This window comes from Staurois parvus, unplaced genomic scaffold, assembly GCF_062004578.1.
Source record: "Staurois parvus isolate SC_StPar_1 unplaced genomic scaffold, SC_StPar_1.0 ptg000207l, whole genome shotgun sequence".
Lineage (NCBI taxonomy): Eukaryota > Metazoa > Chordata > Amphibia > Anura > Ranidae > Staurois > Staurois parvus.
Genome location: NW_028318003.1, coordinates 1,872,294 through 1,896,903, shown reverse-complemented (window position 1 = coordinate 1,896,903; position 24,610 = coordinate 1,872,294). Strand labels below are relative to the sequence as shown.

The following is a 24,610-nucleotide window of genomic DNA, read 5'->3' as shown; positions in this document are numbered from 1 at the left end:
AAATCTAATCGTACATAAGGCCTAATCATGTCAGTAGTTTTGAAAAGCTCCACGGCTGTGCAAATCTTCCTTCTCTTGCTATACCCTATCAAAGGAAACCTGACATTAGACCTGAGTTGTCTGACCAGGGGTTGCAACTTTCAGTTCACGTTACCTGTCCCAGGATGCTACAGTTCAGCGATACCACTACATGGTCCTCGATGTTTGAGATGCAGTCATATCCTTTATATTCCATGCTATGGTTTTGGAAGACCCTCCAGCTCCGTCATTTCTGTATTCCCTCCTTCCTCCCAGAGCACTACTCATCCCCTTTGGAGACACTGCCAAGGAAGCCTGCTCCATCTCTAGCAATGTCACCGTATCATTTACACCCAGTTTCGATATTTAATATATCACTGTATGCTGTTTAAAGATGCTGTTAAAGTGTCACTAAACCCACAACAGTAAAATCAGTCTGTATATGCAGTAAAGCATGCTTTTTATACCTACTGTGGAACCTACTGGTTTAATCCTCCGCATTGTGTAAAAAGGCTGTTTGATCTTGTCTTTTCTGATCCCCCTTCTTCTACTGTTACCAATCCATCTGCCGATAGAACAGAGTCTTGGGGGCAAACTGCACATGCTCAGTTTGGTGGATATTGCTAGAGAGTTTTTTTTTCTTGGAAGAGTGCATGTGATCAGCAGAGGACCAAACAGTGATGTCCAGATAGAGGTTCAAGGGGTCATGTAGCCTCATAGGACAGTCAGAGGAGAATGAAAACTCCTTCTACAAGCTTTAACCAGTGCTTGAATGTACACTGATAGAAGTCACAAGACTGCTCTAACTGCTGATGAGAAAAGGAATTTAGCAGTTTATATTTACTAACATAATTGCATTTCCATGTTGTGTGTACTGTGGGAGACCAGATATTGTGATTGCAGGGTCTTGGGCTTAGAAACACTTTAGGTAACACCATATGGACTTGTACTGTGGTAACATGGAGTTACAATAAAAACAAGTGTTTACATAATGTTTACGAAAATAAAAATCAATTCAATGCCAAATAAATACCCATTGTTATAATGTCCAGGTGGCAGATGAGACACACATTACATCTCCTAAAGATAATAGGCATAGGATAAATATCATGTCCAATATTGTGATTTCATTTTATTCATTAGTATGTTGCTGTTGGTTTGTAAATCATGGTCATCCTTAAAATTCTGATACAGTTAGAAAAACTAGCATTGAGGGATTTTCTGCTAAAATATCATAAATGCATCAGCAATCCTACATCAAACCCCTCAGCTCTCTTGATTTGGCAAGGGTTGGCTCAGTGACATTCTTCAAACAGCAAATGGTAAGCAGAAGGGCACATGACACTGTTGGAATCAAAGAATCACGGATCGTTATGTTACAATAAAAATCATGGACACTTTGGATGTTTTTGAGACTTTTTATTAATTAACAGAATCAGGTTTGTTTGACAATATAATTTAATTTTATTTAAATAACATTTGTTTAGTACTGCTCGGCACTGTTTTGAAACATTAACTATTCAGGGTAACTGTCAGATGCACTCCCTCAGGCAGGCATCACAAATCCTCAAAACAGCATAAGTGGACCATGGAGAGAGAGAGAGAAGACAGACTCATAGCACAATACTGTCACACAGTTTTATTTTAAAAGTCACCAATGGGTACTTACGAGATGGGTACTCATGAGAAAAAAACAAAATACAGCATGTCTCAGTCAAACACTGTCCACCAGCAAGCGTGAAAGTGTCATCTCTCCCCAACATGTTATATCACTAAGAATGTCTTTAGGGGCCAGTGCATGATGTCCATTTATGATGTTTTGAAGAGTTGTGATGCTTTGCTGAGGGAAGGGGAAGCGCAACAGGTTTTATGTACTGTATACTCTACTTGTGTGTACTTGTCTGTGTAAAGTGTTAGTTGAGGAGGTTGATAATCACTTTCAGTCTGCCAGTGCTTGGATTGTTGCCTCATGAGCTGAAAAATGAATGAAGGCTGGCAGTGCAATCCTTCACACAACCAACTTCTTTCAAATCCCTGGCAGTGGGCATAGAGTCTGTTGCCAATATGGAGTCTGTGTGTTGGATACAACTCTTTGAGCAGCTCCTCTTCTCCAGTGGATGACTTTTATCAGCCTAGTCATGTAGGACCTGCACTTCAGGTCTAGGACAATCATGACACTTTATTTAACTGTTGAACTTGCCTACAACCTCAACCTAATTGCAGTTATGGGTAACCTGCAAGTCCTCTGTGAGCTTCCAAATAATTTACCATCATATCAGAGCTTGTGCAATAGAGTCAGAAACTGTATATTTTAAATCTGGAGTAGTGAATAAGGTACTGGAAGATAATATGCTAAACTCTGATTCTGAAAAAGTAATCCAGAGAACAAATCTTTTACTAGGAAGGTCCTCTTTTAGGGTACTGTAGTAAAAATGTTCAAACTTACACATGGGTTACACGATCTGCCAATATATGCCAAACTGACCCAGTACTGCCATCCAATGATAACCAGAGCACAGACCATTTTCCCTGCTTCACTTGTCATTGCTTACTGTAGTTTTTTTTAGGGGGAAGATCTATGCAATATTATATGAAATCTATATTTTACAATTACCTTGATCCTTAACCCCTGTTAAGATCCAGCCTTTTAAAGTTACATGCAGCTGGTTAGAACACAAAATGATTCTGTGCTTTGGCCATACAAGGGAAAGCATCAAGTTCACTTAGCTGCTGCCCTGTCCAACTGTACCTACATCCTGTTCCCCTTCCATCCCCTCAACCCTCATGTTTGGCCACAGGGAACGAAGAGGAGAAGCTGAGAAGTGATGTGAAGCTTATACACGGCTGGGTACTCTCTTTTTCTGCTCTCGTTTTACAGTGCTAGGTTCTTTAGCAGCCAATAACCAAACACCAGTGATGTCATGCGAATGAAAGAAAGTTAGTCATACCTGGGAATAATAGATATTTCTGTTCGGTCCTAGTCCTGAACAGAATGGATAAGTAGCAAAGCAAAGATGATAACTGGCAGCTGAGGAAGATAGTGCTTGAGCCAAGAACAGGTTTGCTTTAAACATAAAGCATAACATATTGTAAATGTCAGCATATTACAGATCCAATACAGTGCTACGCATATGGAAGAAAAATATATTTGAAATATATTTAAAAAATATTCTTCCCAAAATATATTGACATATATCTGAAATACTAAAATTTTGACCATATTCAATATATTTCAAAATATATTTTAATATATATATATATACTGTACTTAAATGTGTTTTTATTACAAAATATATGAAAAATATTTTAAAAAATACATTTCAAATATACTGTATGTCTTTAAAAATACAAATCTCAATCTTTGGAATGCATTTACAAATATATGTAAACATGTCTTTTTTATATGTTTAAAAAAATTTGAAGAATATATTTAAAAAAATATATTTTTAAAAATATACATATTTTAAATATATTCTTCAGATTTTTTTAACATATAAAAAAGTAATTTTAACATATATTTTTACATATATTTGTAAATGCATTCCAAAAATGTAAATTTGTATTTTTAAAGACATACAGTAAATTTGAAAATGTATTTTTAAAAGTATTTTTCATACATTTTGTAATAAAGATGCATTTCAACATACAATATATATATATATATATATATATATATATATATATATATATATATATAGAATATGGCCAAAATTGTAGTAGAAGAATATTTTAAAAATATATTTCAAATATATTTTTCTTCCATGTGGGTAGGTTTTAGGGGTGTAGGTATGTTGTTCTACCATATGACCGTTTGATTAAGAATTAAGTAAAGGATTTTTACAGATGATTGGCAGCTTAGACAGCACCTATATAACAGACAGACACAACAGACATTCTCACAAATGCCCTAGTTGTCCAACTCCATCCTGGTTATATAGGTTAGAAGATGCCTTTACCTACAAAGAACCCTTCAGTGAAAGGGTAGTAGGCGTGGATGCTGGCTGGTCTCACAATAGAACAATGCTAATTTAATTCTTCAGTTCTCTGCTCTATAGGAAAAAAAATGAAGAGAACTGTTACAGAAAATTAATTAAGTTGGCTATTTCACCATCCTATGCTCTTCTTTTTATTAAGGAATAGGAAAAACCGATAAAATCAATTTGGGAGATTGTTCATGAACAAAAAAGCTTCTATGCAAAGCTGACTTGCTCATTTAAATGCAAACTCTACGTCTTTTGTCTAGTGTTTTAGACAAATGCTAATTTTGTAATTTAATAGGCCAAGGTTGTTTTTTCCTGCTTTTGGAAAGGTGAAAGGGGTTTTTCTCTTTTGTGTTCTTTAGATGAAAGTATTTCTGGTCAGGAAGATTAAACTAGTCCAAGGAGTTGACATTTTCATCTGCCTTTTTTTTTAGGCAGGTAATCTTTCAGGGAAAGAACCCCACTCCTATTTCACAGCCCAAAAAAAAAAAAAAAACCACAGCTACCCAAAACGATTGTTAGATTGGTGTAATCAATAGGAATAGACATTACTCTGGCTCTTCTCTCTGTACCTTCCTATATCATCATACACACTCCACGTATCCTCCAGGAGCAGGGGCCACAGGATTTACTTTCACTGCCAGAAAAGACAAGCTGCGGAAGAGAAGACAGCAGCTATAAAGACTGGTGCAGTTCTGCTATTAAATCTGGCCAGGTATGCCATTTAAATGAAACCAATGCTACTATATTACCAGCTGCAATTTTCTTACTTTTGACATTTACATGCACAATAATGTACTAGTGTTGAACATTTGTATCCCATTAATAACAATTGAGATACCAATGACATTCTATTACCTCTATATAGTACATTTAAGCATGAAAAAATATGCATTCGTTTGTGCATATGGAATTAAAGGTGTTTTCTTGTTTATTTCCAGATGCTGATTATTAAAAGGATAATCAGGATACCATTCCGTTGATTTGTTTACTGAAGTATGTATTTTTCAATTCATATACAGTGACAGAGGAATATGTAACCAACATTTTCTTTATGCATTATGAAGAAAATAGTTCACCATTGCTTAAAATATTTTTGGTGTTTTGGTACTTAAAAAACACACTTTGAATACTCTGACAATTACATCTCTAAATACACTGTTATAAGGCTAAGCATGAAATTTTGAAAAATAGCTGAATATATTTCATTTTGCAAACTCTATATATTTATATTTGCCTATAAATACTATGAGGATAAGGGGTGATTAATGCTCTTGTGCCATAGTTATAGTCATTATAAACCATACAAATAGATTTGTAAGCTGGTTATAGCTCATATTAACAATACAATGTTTCAGTCAGAAAATTAGCTTGGTTGAAGACATATTTTAACTTTTATTTTATAATCATCAAATTAGAAATGTGATTTGGTTTTTACCAAGTGGATATCTATATACCTCTGCATACTCAGTGTTCCATGACCAAAGCTAGGTAACACAAATTAAGCTGCCTTAACTATTGCTTGTAATTTACATGTTGAAAAAGGATAGCTAAAAATAATAAACTACTAAAAAAAAGAAAAAAATTGTAGGTGACCCTACAAATATTGGAAGCTGAGATATAAGAAATAAATTGGCTATACAAATAAACAGTTGTAAAAATAATGAATATTAGGCATTTTTTTTACATTATGAATCATAATTACAGAAAATAATAATTTTGTTACAAACTAGACACATGTTACTATTCTGTTCACTCTAATGATCGGCGAGAACATTATGATTTAAAATATATGTATTTATTAGATTTTATTAAAACTACATACACATTCTAAGAATGATATCTATTTCCATGAACATAAAATGTAATTATTTTAAAGGATCCCATGTTTGCACTGATTATTTTGGCCCAAAAAGTATAGCTAGCCAGTGTGTGATTTATATAAATTTTTGTTTAGAGTAAGATAGGCATAGAAAGTAAAATAAACAATAGAAGATCATTTTGTAGAAAGAAAAAAGAAGAAAAAAAATTAGAAAAAGGAAGGAGGGGCAGAAGGGAGGGGTGTGGAGAGAAAGTTGAAAATAAGGGAGGTTAAAATGCAATTTTACACCGCTGTAGATACTAATGAGTCATTAGAAGCATTTATGTTTGTGGACTGCTCAGTGTCATATAGATACAATCACTTGAGACAGAAAAAAAATGTGTATTTATAATTGCACTTATATTTTTTTCTGTTCCATCAGGCACAACAGGCAGCTATTGTGCTCTTTCTTAACAATCTTTTTTCATAGGGTCAAGTTGCTAGTTCTCTGTCTATCCCTCCTCCTTTCTTAGCATAAGCTTGAATCTGACCATAGTGAAACAAGAAACTTAGGTTTCAACCAAACCGATGCTTTCCACAGCTTTTAGCACAAGTTTAAAACACATATAGAATGCATAATGAGTTACGTGCCATTCTTCTCATTGGAACAATCCTTATCTTCACTTCACATTTTTGTGGAGTACAGTTTCAAAATACACTGTTAACAGTGTTTTGAAGTGTGTTTTGTGTGTTTAAAAGTATGTAATAGTGTTAATTCCAGGGATTAGAAAGGAGCACTTCCATATCATATGGCATTCTATAAAATGTGGAATTGCTCCCAACAAATTTCACTTCTTATCAAGGTATGTAGACAAGGTACATAGAAATAAATGATAATGTGTATAAAATGCATGGAAAAGATGTATAACATGTTTTTAACGCACATTATTAAAAATACAAAAGATGTCATGAATGTAATTTCTTGCATGGATAAAGTACTTAAAAGCCACATAAAATGCACATGAAATACATAAAAAGCACAATGCAGCACATTAATAATGCATGAATAATGTGCTTGCAAATGTGCACTAAAACTCTGATATTTTCAATACATATGTGTTTTAGTTAGATGCCAGTTAACGCAAAAGTATGTACTTGGGCTGTGAGAGAAAACTGTGAATAAACCCATGTAAACACAGAGAGAAAGAAGAACTCCTTGCATATAGTTTCCCAAATGGGAATGGGTCCCAGGACTAATCACTCAGCTACAACACTGCTCATTTGTAAGTCTAGAGATGACAGAAAATATTTGCTGACACACCAATTCCTCTACGGATAAATAAAAGTTTGTGAGCTTTTAACTCTGTTTATGAATATTATACAGTATATTATAGTCTTAATTCCAGGGCTTAGAAAAGAGCACCACCATATCATATGTTATTCTATAAAATGTGGCATTGCTCCCAACAAATTGTACTCTTATCAATGTGATCATTACTATTCTACTATACTCTTTTTAATGCAATAACCCCACATAAGACAATATAGTGATTTGTAGTTTCTTGGTTTGTTAGGATTTTTAAAAAATATTTTACAGTAAATTGCAAAATAAAAATAATAGTTATAAGACTCATTTTAGGTTTTGGAACTTTTGTTGGGAATTCTTAGATACGAGAATTAATGATTTTCTGTGGTTACTCCCTTAGTCAGGTTTTTATATGTTAACCACATGGTTTGGTGTTATGTTGCTACAGTTACCTTCAATTTATATCAAGTTGAGTCAATATAGGGAAGTTGAGTCAATATAGGATGAATGGCAGCATCAGGATCTACGATCCTTACATTTTAGTCCTTTTCCAGTTAGCTGTTTGACACCCATTTTCTCAGTATCCCCTGAACTGCCTGGCTTTGGTCCTGGACAGGGACGGACTGACAACTCATGGGGCCCCTGGGCAATAGGGGATCATGGGGCCCCTGTGTCCTTGCCCAAACTCAAAAAAGCCTATGAAAAAGGTACCAGGCATCTCATGGGGCCCCCTACTGACCCCGGGCCCTTGGGCAGTGCCCGAGTTTCCAAATGGTCAGTCCACCCCTGGTCCTGAAAACCCCATCTTTCAGTATAGCCAGCCTACTGGCAAGCATTTCAAGTAGATCTAACCCCTAAATGAATTACATGTGCTTCATAAAATATTGTTTTCACTTCCACAAGCCTTTTACAGCTATTTCCTGGGTACTTGCATTCATTCCAAAATGTTCTGCACATCATTGCTGTTGACCTGATTCCTGATAACTGAGGTGCACCATGTTTACGTAATGTGAGTCAGAACAGTGCATGTAATGTCCACTAGGGGTGCAAGCAACAGGATGACAACAGTGAGGCACCACTGGGAGTTGTCACCCTATAACAGGTAGTACCTGAACAATGATCTTCATACCATGATTGCCAGGTACACTTTTAATGAAAGCTACAGATTTTAAAACTAATTTTGAAATGACAATAACAATCATATGAGAAATGACAACAAACCTAATATGAGATTTTAGTGACTGGGTCTAGATCTACTTTAAACTAACTGAAAAAGTTATACAATTTTGCTGCAATGAGGCAACCAGACACATTGTGGTGAGGCAAGTTAAAAGGGACCAAGAACCCTCTGTTGAATTTGAGAAACACAGTGGAGCCTTCTTAAAACAGAAGATATATACAAGCCTTCCTGCCATGACAGATCCAAAAAATAGTTTTTTTTCTCATTTGAGGATAGTGGGCAGAGCCATGCAAATAATTATTTCTGCCTTTGAGTTCCTAATTGTGTTGAATAAGGAACTTCATTGTAATATCTCAATCTAAATATTTTAGAGTCATATCTGATAGATGATCTGATAGATACAATTTAGGTGAAATTTAAATACTAGCTTAAAATAGAATATCATATTCCTAGATATAAACTTTTTATCTTGTCTATACTGGCCCAGCTTGCAAATGGCTATACTCACTGTGTATGTATGTGATGAATGCACCCGAACAGGTCCAAATCCAAGCACTACCATCTCTTATGATCATTAACTTGTTAATATAATTTCAAAAGTTATTTTCAATCTTTTTTAAATATACATCTTTAACCACTAGACGCCGAGCGTACGCAAATATGCGGCCTCTCAGCATCTGGGCCTTGACGCCGAGCGGACACATATTTGCGTGCCGTTAGAAAATACATATGTGCTGAAAGCGCTCCGAGCACATATGTCTGTGACACACGGAAAGGTCCAGATTTCCCCTTGCGATCAGAACCTTTTTCAATCATGTGACCACTGTGACAGCGAATCATGGTGGTCACATGATTCTAAAACCCCCACCCGCCTCCTGGCTTCTGAAACTCTTAAAGGGCCGGGAGGCGCCGGCGAAAAGGGGTTAATTAAAAGAATGCCTGTTGGTCATGCCATGAATACCCTTGTTCAGGTACTTTCTATCATAGGGTGACAACTGTCTCTACTATTCTCCTGTGTTGTCATCCTGTCAAACGTGCTTCAGCTCTAGAATACAAGTGGCTGTGTTGACACACATTTAGTCATGGTCCACTACTGTCACAATCAGGAAGTCGTTCCAGAACAATGATGTGTGACAAATGTTGAAATAAGTACATATAGATAGATAGTAGCTGAAGGAGGGTTGAATACATCACCAGCACTGCTTAAAAAAAAAAGAAAAAGGTGAACAGTCTTTTATGAACAATAAAAAGCATAGCAATTGTTTATGATAGAGTGCTTCAGCAAAAAGACTGTCTTCCAGTTAGGCTTTAGAGCCATTAAGGGCACCTTTGCATCTTTGCTGTGTGTCAGTGCACTTGTACATTGTCAAAACAAATGGGCTGCCAATGCACCCTAACATGCACATGACCCAATTTTTTCCAAAAGCAATGCATTATAAAGCACTGCCGTGCATTTTGGCATGGTGTATCGCGGGTGTATTCTTTTCATACGTTGGGGTGCTATTCAAAGCAAATGTGCATATTGTGATAATGCGCATGGTAAAGCATGCATTACCCCATTACAGAAGTGTTAATCTGGCCTAAAGTTCCCACTAGTGTTAAATGAACTGTGTCTATTTATACAGTGATCAGACACCCTTACTAGCATGGGAACAACAGAAATCAGTTAGCAAAAATGTGGTCAATTAACTTTTCACTCTCAGGAGATTGTCTGCTGCGGCAACTGGCAAGCAACACTAGCCTAAACTCTCTAGACCGAGTTGTAATCTTCTGTTGCCTTTGGATATGTTTGCATTATGACTGAATTGTGATATTTCATTTTCCTCTGTGGGCAGAGATTACTTTATGCTCAAATCCATATTGAGAGAAATTATATTGTCGGGTTAGAGTGTTGATGTTATAAAATGCAGCTAATCATTATCATCAACTTCCTACTTATTTTAGAAATATTCAACCCAAGAGCTTTAAAGTAATAATACTTCAGGCATAGCAGCATGGCTTGCTACAAGTATATTCATCAGCACCAATGTTGATTTCAATATTTAGTTAACATATTATGCATACATATAGAAAATAATCCATGAATCCTTGCTTTAGGTATTACATGGAAATGAACTTTGATGTAGATGAGATTAATTGTAATTATATATATATATATATATATATATATATATATATATATATATATATATATTGTAGATAAATAGATATAGATAGTAATAAGATAATGTTTTATGTTGACAGTAGGTATGGGACATTTCTGAAATGTCCGAAGTAGAAAATCAAAAATGTTATATTTACAGAAGCCCATCTATTATTTGAATAATAAAACACACATAGTGGTCATCTGCAGACTAAAGTATGATTATAATTATTGTAATTGTAAATCACTGGCTAGCCAAACCATTGGTGATGATAGTCCTTATCCACTGCTGGGTTATGGAGGCTGCTTTGGCTGGGGTCTAGCTGAATGAAATCCTATCTTGTCAGTAAAATTGTTGTCATTGTTGCCTAAAATTCCCCTGATATGTTGTCCAGAGACATTCAGATACATAATGTAGCATACAGTAGGTAGTGTGCATTCCTACTTGCCTCCATTCTGTATTTCAATCTTGGAACAAATTTATCTTACCATTAAGGCCATTCAGCAAAAAGACTGACTATGTTGTACCTTGGCCACTGGGAAGTTCAGACAAGTAGAATAAAGATTGCCATATTTAGGTATATATAAATACTGAATTCTAGCAGTCATACTAAATTTCCTGGATATCTAGGATGTTAAGGTCCCCAAAGAGCCTATAAACTGGTAACATTTAACTGTAGGGCTGAGTTTAAAAAATATAAGTTTATCACTAGAATTAACACAGCAGTTTTTGATTCCCCCACCCTTCACATATCATAGCTTTTTCACCACTGGATCCTGCTGGTACATTCATTATTTTTCTACGTTCATTCTGCAGTGAACTCAAACATCAGTGCTGTCAGTGTAGTCTTAAATGTACATGTAGCGTTAAATGGAATTTGAGTAAGTGACCAAAATGATAGTTCAACTCCAGCTAACACGTTGAAAACAATTACAGCAACTATTTTCTTTTTTTAAAAGATGTATCCTTATGAAGAATAACTTATCATTGAAAGCACCCAGAGCAAGTTATAAGGTTTATACCAAACCATCTCTGCATGTTAAAATAAAAAGGAATTCATATATTATATTGTAAAGCACTGAGCAAACTGTTGGTGCTATATAAATCCTGTATAATAATAATCATAATATACTAAATACTAATATTACAGGTATTAACCTTATACAGTTGCCAAAATTGTATTTATTCGCTATTGTAGTTTATTGTGCTGTTATGTATAGTTGCTGCCCAAAAATTGAAGTTTCACATAATTTTATTTTACTGAAAGCTATAATAAACAAGGAACAAAATAGTAAAACAGTAAGTATAGTAAAATCGTATCAGATGCTGGAATAGTACATTGCCATTACAGTACAGATTTTGAATTGAAACGTTCTTATACATTGAGGGTGGTTTGAAATGCTGTGCTATCCTGACTACAGTACAGTTGAAACACATTCCCCAAAGGTCTCTAAATGTCAACCTTAAACAAAACCGTTGTCCATTGTCGCTCCTATTCATTTAACAAAACAAGCACCTTCCAGCAGGGAGCACAAGAAACATAATATAGCTGATAATTAACCCTTGCTTCTATGTTGGCCTGTGTGTGCTGCCATAAACTAATGACCAAGCAGTGATTACAGTAGAAAATGGACATTAAACAAACTGCTGCACACAGTATGTACATAAACGGAATAGTTCCTCACTAACTGTATTTTTTTGCTGCAGAATGAATTATTCTTCTCTGCTTGGACTGTGGTCTGCACTCTGCTTATTACAAGGTATGTAGGAGGAACCTTCAATAGAAATATTAACATGCTAGAATACCAGTAAAACATGCATTAAGTGTTTTAGCTGGTGGAAAAAAAATGTCAGCAATGTTAGGTAATATCCTGTTATCTGAATCTTTACAAAAATACTCATTGTTCCGTCTTCTTCAAAGAAAAAAGTCTGTAAATATACTGTATATTTATACAATTAATTATTATATAATGTTAACTAATAAAACATTTACCCTGCATAACATTAATTAAAATTAGGAGAGAATGACACCAACTGTACAGTTTTCTTTGAAAGGGTTAGTGCTACTTACCTATTGTACCTAGTCATGTGACTGCATTGGTCATATGGTCTCTGCAAATACCAAGAACGTTGAAGGATTTGTGCAAAAAACTTTTCAGATAGGGCCGATAACTGGCCAGCTCTAGTGCTTTGGCATTGGATTGACTGAGTGATGCAGTGTTAGACATGCCAAAGAAGGGTTCAACATTAAACCACGTTTTAGGAACTTCCTTATTTATCTCTGATAGCTTTCTGGACATTGTGTAATGGATGACGTTTTCTACATATGTTGGTGTTGGTATACAGAATGCCCCCAGGGTTAAATTAACTCCCTAAGGGTTACATTTTCTTATTGGAATGCAGGCAGGGTGGCCATATTGGTACTTCCCTCCTTCCTAGCAAGGAATCGGTCTTGGAAGGACATAGTGGAATAAACAGGTTTTCTTCAGAAAAGAAAAATGTTGGAGTCTGCTACAAAGTTTGTTAAAATTCTAGTAATGTACATATGCAATATAAATCAGAGCGGATTGTTTTTTTCTCAACAGAAGTTGACTCACATTTTAAAATATGTTTTTATCTACAGCACATTCAAAGACCATTTTGTATCCATTCTGGCAAAATGATACTAAAACTCCAAAAGTGGATGATGGAAGTTCATCTGAAGTTAAGCTCTCTGTTCCTTTTATATTCTTTGGAGTTCCATACAAAGCACTTTATGTAAGTGATTTGATGGTAGAAATGTTTTTTTTTACCCCTAAAACTGCATTTCAGAAAGTAATTTAGTAAGGAAGATTGTTTGACACCCAGCTCATAACGTTTTGCACCATTCACGAAGAATTATTACAATTTCAAAATTTGAGCAGAGGTATTCCAATGTGATTCATTACTCCAGACTGAAAGAGTATCCATTTTTGTTTCAAAAATAAATAAATATAACTTAACTTTTAGGCGTATGACTTTTTTGTAAGTACATGTAGCAATTCATATTTTTAATTTATGAATAAATGTATGCTACTTCTTAAACAGGATACTAACTTCAGTTTGCAGTGTTTTTTAAAATGTATTTTATTGGCAGTATATTGTTACAAGTATGTTCTAAGTGGTCAAATGGCATGTAGTCATACAATAATAAAAGAGCAGTATACATAAAAGCAATAGGTCTACATCTAGATAGTTATGTGTTTGATAGTATCATTGTTGGTGCAGGGGTGGACCTTTATAATTGAAGCCCTTAGAGACTTAGTAAAATATACAGCTAAGAATTAGTTTAACACTCTGTAATATAATTCTTATTAAACATGGTACTAGATTTCTACACATTGGAGCATAAACAAGAGAATGGATAGGTGTGATCAATGGGATAGATGTGAAAGGGTATCTATGAGGTAGGAGAAAAAATCCACCATTACCACTTGCAGATAAACTTGGTAGTTGTATTCTTAAATCTAGTGGTAAAGTTCATCTGTCTGATATGATAGCAAGGAAGGCATTTTTAGTTGATGCATGTTCTGATCTACTATGTAGTGGATATTATCTTCTCACTGCTTTCTTCTGAGTGGAAATGTCTCTAAGGACAAGAGACCCAACAGAAAATGTATTATGTCTAAAGAAAACCTAACTCCAAACACTTCCTACAAGACACCCACAAGTAGGTTTCAATATGCCTTAGTTTTAGTGCAAACACTCCAAATTATATTGTGGAGTGTTGTAGAGCAATTGCATCATCAGCAATAGTTAGGAATAGTAGGGTTGTATGTATGCAATTTGGCACGCATCATATACCAAACCATTAGTATCTCATTTTGAGTTTTTCTATATGTTGTAGAAATAGAGGATTTGGTGTCCCCTTCTCATATTTGTTACCAGAGAGGTGGGGGGAATTTTTGCTGCATGGTTTGTTCCTATTTCTGAATGTGGAGATTTTGCAATTCAGTACCATCATAAATTTGCATATTATCTTAATATACAGAAGAGATCATATGTTGTTGGCTGGGGCCATGATCACATAGCATTTCAAAAGGTAAAATGTTTTAGGTGCAATTCTGCGATACATGTCAATACATTATGTCTTACTTGTAAGTAGGAATAAAACTGGGATTTGAAATCCGCTTGTTTGCCTAAATTGTAAGAGTCCTTTATGTGCCCAGGGTGTTTAAAATATGACGTGAAGCTGATTGGAGTGGATTGATTAAAATGTAAAGGGAGGTAATGAATGCATTAAAATGTGTTGTGGAAAGTGAGGGGATTTGTGTTTTTTAGTCTGTAGGAGACCATATATAAGAAGAGAGATAGCCAGGCATACAGTAATGCATTCCTAATAAGGAACCAGTTCAAGTCAAACTCCATTTTTGCAAAGATTCACTGCTGCTCTCTAGAGGTTGCTGGGCAGCTGTATGAGAAATTGCAACAACTTTTATGCTGTATGTACTGTTTGATGTGATAGCAAAAGGAAGCGTGAGAGCCACTTGAGGGCTCAACTAGAAACACATGCTTATTTCTTGTATCTATTGGCATCTCAAGTGACTTTGTTAATTCTGCCCAACTGGTACTGCAGAGCAAGTGTATAATTCCATATAGCATTAACCATCTAATATTTACAATTACAATATATATATATATATATATATATATATATATATATACAGTATATACAGAGAGAGAGAGAGAGAGAGAGAGAGAGAGAGAGAGAGAGAGAGAGAGAGAGAGAGAGAGAGAGAGCAAGATTTTATTCAATATCTCAATGAACACGAGCTATTTCGAAAATTTTTACAAAACTGAGTTTTATAGAACATTTGTTTAGCTCATTACATGAAAGTAAGGTTAATAATATAACTACAAAATCTTCAGTTTTATTCAAATTAGTTGATGCAAAAATGAATACACCCCACAACAAAAACTACTACATCTAGTATTTTGTATGACCTCCATGGTTTGCGAGGACCGTCTTCTAGGCATAGAATGAACAAGTTGGTCACATATTGCAACATCTATCTTTTTACATTCTTCAAGAATGACCTCTTTTAGAGTCTGGATGGAGAGTGATACTCAACATGTTTCTTCAGAATTCCCCTAAGGTGTTCAATTGGGTTCAGATCAGGAGATATACTTTCACCTTGTTCTTCTCCATAAATACAACAGTGGCCTTAGATGTGTGTTTTGGATCATTGTCTTGTTGGAAAAGGCACAACAACCAAGGGCATGGAGTGATGGTAGCATCTTTTCTTTCAATATAGAGCAGTACATCTGTGAATTCATGATAATATCAATGAAATGCATCTCCCTGACACCAGCAGCACTAGCAGCACTCATGCAGTCCCACAGAAGGACACTGCCTCCACCATGTTTCACTGTAGGCATCATGCATTTCTTTTGGTACTCCTCACCTTTGTGACACCGTACAGTTTTGAAGCCATCAGTTCCAAGCACATTTATCTTGGTCTCATCACTCCAGAGTACAGAGTCCCAGAAGTTTTCTTTTTCAGCATGGGCCCTGGCAAATTCTAGGCAGGCTTTTTTGTGCATGGGCTTTAGGAGAGGCTTCCTTCATGGCGACACTCATGAATGCCATTCCTCTGCAGTGTATGTCGTACTGTGTCACAGGAAACAATCACCCCAGTTCGCCTTTCTACTTCTTAAGCTAACTGCAGTGAACTTGCATGACTGACTAATAAGTAAAGCTTTGCTGATCTTCTTGTAGCCTTCACCTTTCTTGTGTAAAGAAATTATTTTCTTTCTCAGACCTTGTGACATTTCTCTTCCATGTGGTGACATTGCTGACAGCATGAAAAGGGAAGTGGTTTTCTTTGTTAAGTAAAGTCCTTTTGTAATCAACTGTCTGCTGGACATCTGTTTAATGAATATTTAGAGTCACCTGTAGTTGAATTCTTGTTAATTAGGATTTTGTTGTCTAAAATTTAGCTTTGCTCCTAAGACTTTCATTGGGGTGTATTCATTTTTGCAACATGGCCTTGTATGAATTTGTTAGGAATAATACTTTTTTTGTGTGTGCAAACTAACAAATCTCGTATTCAATCAATGGCCCGCATTTGTGGGAGTATTTTGTAGTATAATGTCCCATAGAAAATGTTTATTCTGAAAGGAAAATAAAGGTTTTCTGACAAGTCTGTTGGGGTGTTCTTATTTATGCTGAGCACTGTGTGTGTGTGTGTGTGTATATATATATATACTCACAGAAGTGAGTACACCCTCATGTGACAACACTGAAGAAATTACACTTTGCTACAATGTAAAGTAGTGAGTGTACAGATTGTATAACAGTGTAAATTTGCTGTCCCCTCAAAATAACTCAACACACAGCCATTAAGGTCTAAACCGCTGGCAACAAAATTGAGTACACCCCTAAGTCAAAATGTCCAAATTGGGCCCAAAGTGTCAATATTTTGTGTGGCCACCATTATTTTCCAGCACTGCCTTAACCCTCTTGGGCATGGAGTTCACTAGAGATTCACAGGTTGCCACTAAAGTCCTTTTCCACTCCTCTATGATGACATCATGGAGCTGGTGGATGTTAGAGACCTTACGCTCCTTCACCTTCCGTTTGAGGATGCCCCACAGATGCTCAGTAGGATTTAGGTCTGGAGACATACTTGGCCAGTCCATCACCTTTACCCTCAGCTTCTTTAGCAAGGCAGTGGTCATCTTCGAGGTGTGTTTGGGGTCGTTATTATGTTGGAATACTGCCCTGTGGCCCAGTCTCCTAAGGGAGGGGATCATGCTTTGCTTCAGTATGTCACAGTACATGTTACCAATCGTAGTTCCCTCAATGAACTGTAGCTCCCTAGTGTCAGCAGCACTCATGCAGCCCCAGACCATGACACTCCCACCACCATGCTTGACTGTAGGCAAGACACACTTGTCTTTGTACTCCTCACCTGGTTGCCGCCACACATGCTTGACACCATCTGAACCAAACCAGTTTATCTCGGTCTCATCAGACCACAGGACATGGTTCCAATAATCCATGTCCTTAGTCTGCTTGTGTTCAGCAAACTGTTTGCAGGCTTTCTTGTGCATCATCTTTAGAAGAGGCTTCCTTCTGGGCCATGCAGACCAATTTGATGCAGAGTGCGGCGTATGGTCTGAGCACTTACAGGCTGACCCCCAACCCCTTCAATCTCTGCAGCAATACTGGCAGCACTCATACGTCTATTTCCCAAAGACAACCTCTGGATATGACACTGAGCACGTGCACTCAACTTCTTTGGTCGACCATGGTGAGGCCCGTTCTGAGTTGAACCTGTCCTGTTAAACCACTGTATGGTCTTCGCCACCGTGCTGCAGCTCAGTTTCAGGGTCTTGGCAATCTTCTTATAGCCTAGGCCATCTTTATGTAGAGCAACAATTCTTTTTTTCAGATCCTCAGAGAGTTCTTTGCAATGAGGTGCCATGTTGAACTTCTAGTGACCAGTATGAGAGAGTGAGAGCGATAACACAAAATTTAACACACCTGCTCTCCATTCACACCTGAGACCTTATAACACTAACTAGTCACATGACACCAGAGAGGGAAAATAGCTAATTGGGCCCAATTTGGACATTTTCATTTAGGGGTGTACTCACTTTTGTTGCCAGCGGTTTAGACATTAATGGCTGTGTGTTGAGTTATTTTTAGGGGACAGCAAATTTACACTGTTATACAAGCTGTACACTCACTACTTTAAATTGTAGCAAAGTGTCATTTCTTCAGTGTTGTCACATGAAAAGATATAATAAAATATTTACATAAATGTGAGGGGTGTACTCACTTCTGTGAGATACTGTATATATATAGTAAATACAATGTGTGTGTGTATACTGTATATGTAGTATATACATACATCTGCGAGCGAGGTTTGAAAATATTATAGCTTAGTTTGATTAGATTGCCAACCTTTGGGTATCTATTATTGCCCTGTAAGATTGCAAAGGACATCATTGCACGTGTTCTATAAATATTGAAATCAGGGAAACTCAATTTACTGAATCTCATCATTCATTGATTAGTATGTGGGAACAAAATTTGAAAGTCAAACAAATTAAGGAATTTTTATCAATATACTGTATGTATTAAGTAGCAAGTGATCACTTTCCAGCTTATTACTGTTGAGTGGCTGTGGGGTCATCACGGACTATTTATATATGTACAATATTATGAGAGTGACTCGATCGAAGAAAAAGTTTCATGTTTGCTGGATTCAGTCACTCTCTCAGCCATTTCTTCTATAAATGTGGTACATATTGTGCAGTATATACTATAGTAAATGTCACAGTTGCTGAAACTGATCTGATTTTTTAAACTCACACTTTGGAGATATAAAATGATTGTCCTTATAATCAATTCAACCATTAATCCCAATTAAGAACTAACCCCACTCACGCCCAGTTGTGGTAACATTTCATGCAACTCTGATAACCTACATTTATTATCCTCATTGACATTTGCCAGCATTTGCCCTCTGCTCCAGGTACTGGGGAAGTCTGTAACCTACCCGAATGCATTAAATGAATCGTTGTCATATATACATTTCTGAGCTGTTAAATTTGCTTATAGCTTATAGTATTATGTCTCTGACACCTCTTTATTTTTTACTAGGTTAACAACAATGGAGTGATTTCATTTAATGTTCTTGTCAGCCAATTTACTCCAGAAGCTTTTCCTCTAGCTGATGGTCGTGCTTTTATTGCTCCTTTCTGGGCTGATGTCCACAATGGAATACGAGGGGAGATCTTCTACCGTGAAACAACAGATCCCGTAATTCTTAAAAGAGTGTCCAAAGAAATTAGGAAACATTTTACAAATATGCCATCATTCACAGCCACGTGGGTGTTCCTAGTCACATGGGATGAGGTCACGTTTTATGGAGGAAGCAGCACCACTCCTGTAATGCACAACTAAGAGTTTCAATATTTAATCATAATAGACCACATTTTTTTTAACTTTTGGAAACTACTGATTTTTATTGTTTTCCAAATTTGCTGGAATATACTTTAAAGTGCTAGCTTTGCAATACTATGAATGAAATATTTGTAAGGGCTATAATGCAGGGGCTGTTGAAATAATTGAGACTAGCTTCTGGTTTGATTGTATTCCTTGTTAAAAGTCAATGATAATGCCAGGAAAAGGCATGCCAAACTCAGTGGTAAACAAGTGACAATTGCATCTTGGAACGTACACTGAGATTTGCATAGGAGTTTTTTTCATCCCTGCCTAGCCAATTAAAATGGCTGAAAATCAGAATCAGCTAGTATGTACAAACATACAAAGAATGTGTTTCCCATTTAGAAAATAATGCTCATTATACTAACACATAATTAAACATACACACCAACCCCCCAAAATATATACATTCACACTTCAACACACTTATAGACCTAATGACAACATTTACTACTTGCCGACATGCTCACAGTAAATGTACTGCAAGTGGCAGTTGCAAGCTCAGCAACGTACCTGTATGTTGCGGAGTACATGCACTCTGGTGTGCCCCCTGGCGCAGTGGCGCAATCATGTAACCACTGTCTCCAGTGGACAGAAAACGCATCATGATGTTTGATACCTGACCACTGGGAGTGGCCGGGATATTATGTGATCGCTATGACCAATTATATCGATCACATGATATTATGTAAGCAAACTGTCATGAATGGATTTCATTCATGAACAGCTTGCCTACTGTTGTGATTATCGCACAGCTATCACATGGGACCTGTCACCCTGTACTATGTAATTAGCTGTAGAAAATCACATCATATCAACAGTAAGCAAGCTGTCGTAAATGGAAAGTCATTCATGACAGTTAACTGTTGCTTATAACAGTGATCAGCGTTGTTATAAGCAATAACTGGTGATATAAGGCTTGGCTGCAGCTGCTTAGCCATGGAGGCCCATTCCATGAAGCTCTCTATGCACTAATCTGAAGGACACATGAAGTTTGGAGGTCTTTAGCTATTGACTTTTCAGACAGTTGACGACTTCTGTGTACTGTGCTATGTCATTTTATGTGGCCTACCACTTCCTGGCTGAGTTGCTATTGTTCCCAGTTTCATCCACTTTGTTATAATATAAATAACAGTTGAGCGTGGAATATTTTGTAGCAAGGAAATTTCATGGATGGACTTATTGCATAGGTGGCAACCTATCACAGTACCACGCTTAAATCACTGAGAGCAACCTTTTCTTTCACACATGTTTGTAGAAGCAGTCTGCAGGTCTAGGTGCTTGATTATATACACTTACACACCTGTGATCATGGAGGTGATTGGAACACCTGGCAATATATATATATCATAATTTATAGACTTTATATCTTTCACACAGACTAAATAATATGCACAGATTTTTTGCTTGCACAATTTTATAACAGAAACTGAGAAAAACATGTTTTTTTCAAACTATCCTGGTATTTTTCCTTTATATAGAAAAAAAACGGTGAATAAATACCACCAAATAAAGCTCTATTTGTGTGAAAAAATTATAAACATTTCAATTGTGTGCAGTGTTGCATGACCGAGCGGTTGCCAGTTAAAGTAGCACAATTCTGAATAGCAATAAATGTCTTGCAATGAAGGGGGTAAAACCCTTCTGAAGAACAAGTGGTTAAAGAAACAAAAAAAAAAATTTAAATCCGATTTACACAAAAATCAGTAAAAAAGGTACTATACATACTGTACAGTAATATTTGTGTAATTCTCTAAACTTTTGGCCAGAGCTGTACTGCAGCCTTACTTAACCTTTTCAATACAGAGGAACCCTTGAATTCACTTTTCAATCGCAGGGAACTCCTGCTAAAAAAATCACTATATCTACAACTCATGATAGACTAGTATGATGGTCTGCAGGAAGAATACTCCATACATTTGTGGTCATTGGGAAAAATTCCTCCCTTCCAGCTAGCTTAAAGGATGAGAGGCAGACATTTCTCAATGCTCAAGGAAACCCTAGCAATCTCTGGAGTTACCCTAGGGTTCCACGGGACCCTGGTTGAGTAACCCTGGTCTGCTGTAACCTGTTTGTATCCTGTTTGGAGCCAGAAACAAACTAAATAGTGATGAAAGTACAAAGTAGAGACTTAATTGCAGCAATATAAAACTGAATTAGTAACTCTTGGGGCAGTGTAAATCTCTTGAGCAGATGAAGGGAAATCATCCTTTGCTGAGCCTTTTTGAGCATTGTGTCAATGTTGGATGTCCAGCAAAATTGTGGATCCCAAGAATCTGAAAAACTCTACAATTGATACCAGGAAGAAGACTGGCTGAATACGTTAGGCGCTTGTGGGGCAACTCAAAGACACAGTATCACTGGAGGGGAAGGAAATAAGTATAGCTTCACTTTAAAGTGACTTTAAAGGCACCGTGTCGCTAGACCATTTATTTCAACAATCTACCAATAGATTGTGCATTTAATGTATTTTATGCATGTTATTTACCTGTAAAAGCCCCCAAAGACAACCAAAAGCCCCAAAACTGCCATTGGACATGCCATCTTGGATGTGATGTCACATGTTTTTTTTTAACTAACTAAGACTAGACACCTAATGGTGCCTGCACATACCTGCAGCAGCTTTTAGTGAACTGATCTGCCAAAATTCTATAGTGTTCTGATCTGTAAAAGCTTTCAATACTTACTGGTATTCCTGTTCCTGCCTCAGTATTCTACTATTTATCTTTCAATATTTTGGACTGCTTCAATGGCCAAAAGGAATATATGCTTTTTATCCTATAAGGCTAACTTTTAAAGTGTAGGGATGGGGTTCAAATTTGTGGTAACTCAGGTTTCACCACAAACTCTGGCTTCTTGCTGCTTACCTGATCAGTGAGTTAAAAAGCCTGTTTTCCAGCCCACTGAAGAGAACCTCCAATTGCTTCAGGAAATAGTCCTAGATTTAGTGGCACTTTTACTACTGCCACTAAATGTGACAATTCCCTGCTGAGGAAGCTTCCCACATGCATCTGCTATCATACTAAATACCCTTTACTCATTCATGTTGGGGGTATCTAGCAAACACCTTAATTTGAAGGGGGCTTCCAGATTCTGATAATTCCCCCCTACAGACCCCACATCCACAGGGCCAAGAATATGGGGAAGAGTCCCTTGTCTCCATCAATATGGGGACAAGATAGTTTGTCAGGTTGCCCCTTGTGGCCTGATATGGTTTGCTAGGGGGGCACATGCTTTCTGCCCCCCTCTTTTGTGACCAGCCAGACTCCATGCTTTGATAAGCACACCTAATATTAAAATAAAATAGCCTGGAGTTCTGCTTTATGACACTGACTTAAAACAAGCATATGGAAAAGTAAAGTTAGAATGTCAAAACTCTGAATATGCTTATTTATTCTGTCAGTGACTTGACAGCCAAGAAACTAGCATTTTCAGAAGGAAACATTGACAATGTCTACCTCCAAAGTTCCTGATTACAAGTTTTGCTCAACTACATTTTGTTCCAGTGTAGCTTATACAGCCTTTTACAGTCTTTAAAATTCTTTCAGCGCTGATAATTTGTATCTGGTATTTTAATGTCCCGTCAAACAAAATATAAGCTCTTGGTTTTAAATAGTTCTTTGTTAGTTGTAAAGTAATCATATAATCACATTGTTGCATGTGTTTTGTTTCAATGTAACCTGCCAGTCTTGAAAAGATGATAAAGAATGGAAGAAAGCTTTTCATGATACTTTAATTACATTTTCAGGTGAATACATTTCAAGCTCTGCTGATTTCAGATGGGACATCAAGCTTTGCAATGTTCAATTATGCAGAGATCACATGGACTACAGGGACAGCAAGTGGGGGAGACCCTCTTACTGGGCTGGGTGGTGTTATGGCTCAGGTACGAAATATATCGTAGAATCATTTACAGAGTTAATGCTGCCAGTCAAATGATTACTAATATAATAATTTTAGCACTGGAAAACTTATTTCTTAACCATTATTTGTAACATTTACCTGTTTCTGCAAAAAATTGTGTTGACAAAGCTATTGTTTAAAATTGCAATGCAATTTAAAGCTATATGGAAAATTACCTTAACATGTTCTCTGGATTTATTCTTTAGTAACAATCACAAAATATGCTTAAATACATACATTCAGATCTAATATATACTGTATATCCATCTATCATTTCAAAAGGAAGCAGAGATTAATTCATTTTAAAATAATTCCTTATAAAATGATGGTGGAGGCTTGGATATTGTATCTCTAGCAATGTGCAAAATGTTAGGCCTCATGGCAACCATTTTTGCTGATCACAGTGAAATAGAATGGCAGACCCAGGGCAGTGTACAGAGGTCAGTAGTATGTAGGGCAGTGTACAGAGGACAGCAGGATGTAGGGCAGAGTAAAGAGGACAGTAGGATGTAGAGCAGTGTACAGAGGTCAGCAGGATGTAGGGCAGTGTACACAGGTCAGTAATGTGTAGGGCAGTGTACAGAGGTCAGTAGTATGTAGGGCAGTGTACAGGGTCTTTAGTATGTAGGGCAGTGTACAGGAGTCAGTAGTAGGTAGGGCAGTGTACACAGGTCAGTAATGTGTAGGGCAGTGTACAGAGGACAGTAGGATGTAGGGCAGTGTACAGAGGTCAGTAGTATGAAGGGCAGTGTACAGAGGTCAGTAGTATGAAGGGCAGTGTACAGAGGACAGCAGGATGTAGGGCAGAGTAAAGAGGACAGTAGGATGTAGGGCAGTATACAGAGGTCAGCAGGATGTAGGGCAGTGTACACAGGTCAGTAATGTGTAGGGCAGTGTACAGAGGTCAGTAGTATGTAGGGCAGTGTACAGGGTCTTTAGTATGTAGGGCAGTGTACAGGAGTCAGTAGTAGGTAGGGCAGTGTACACAGGTCAGTAATGTGTAGGGCAGTGTACAGAGGACAGTAGGATGTAGGGCAGTGTACAGAGGTCAGTAGTATGTAGGGCAGTGTACAGGGTCTTTAGTATGTAGGGCAGTGTACAGGAGTCAGTAGTAGGTAGGGCAGTGTAGTTTTCTTTTTTTCACTTTTCCTGTTTGTCTTCACCTGGTGATCTGGTCAGTAATACACCTCCAGTATTAGGGAGACATCACTGTGGATAAAGGAACACAGGAGCACCTTTGGACAGTAGCATTGTCAGTCTGGGGGGAGGGTAGTGTTAGCTGTACAGTTACACAAACCATT

General features: G+C 36.9%; 1 protein-coding gene across 1 annotated transcript in view; it reads left to right on the top strand.

Moving 5' to 3' along the window:
• Positions 1 to 24,610, top strand: part of TECTA (tectorin alpha) — a 193,102-nt gene that overhangs the window by 10,473 nt on the left and 158,019 nt on the right. The window contains exons 2-4 of the mRNA XM_089678642.1: positions 13,053 to 13,186; positions 19,062 to 19,349; positions 23,155 to 23,292. Coding sequence (XP_089534768.1) covers positions 13,053 to 13,186; positions 19,062 to 19,349; positions 23,155 to 23,292 — 560 coding nt within the window. The remainder of the gene's footprint in view (positions 1 to 13,052; positions 13,187 to 19,061; positions 19,350 to 23,154; positions 23,293 to 24,610) is intronic.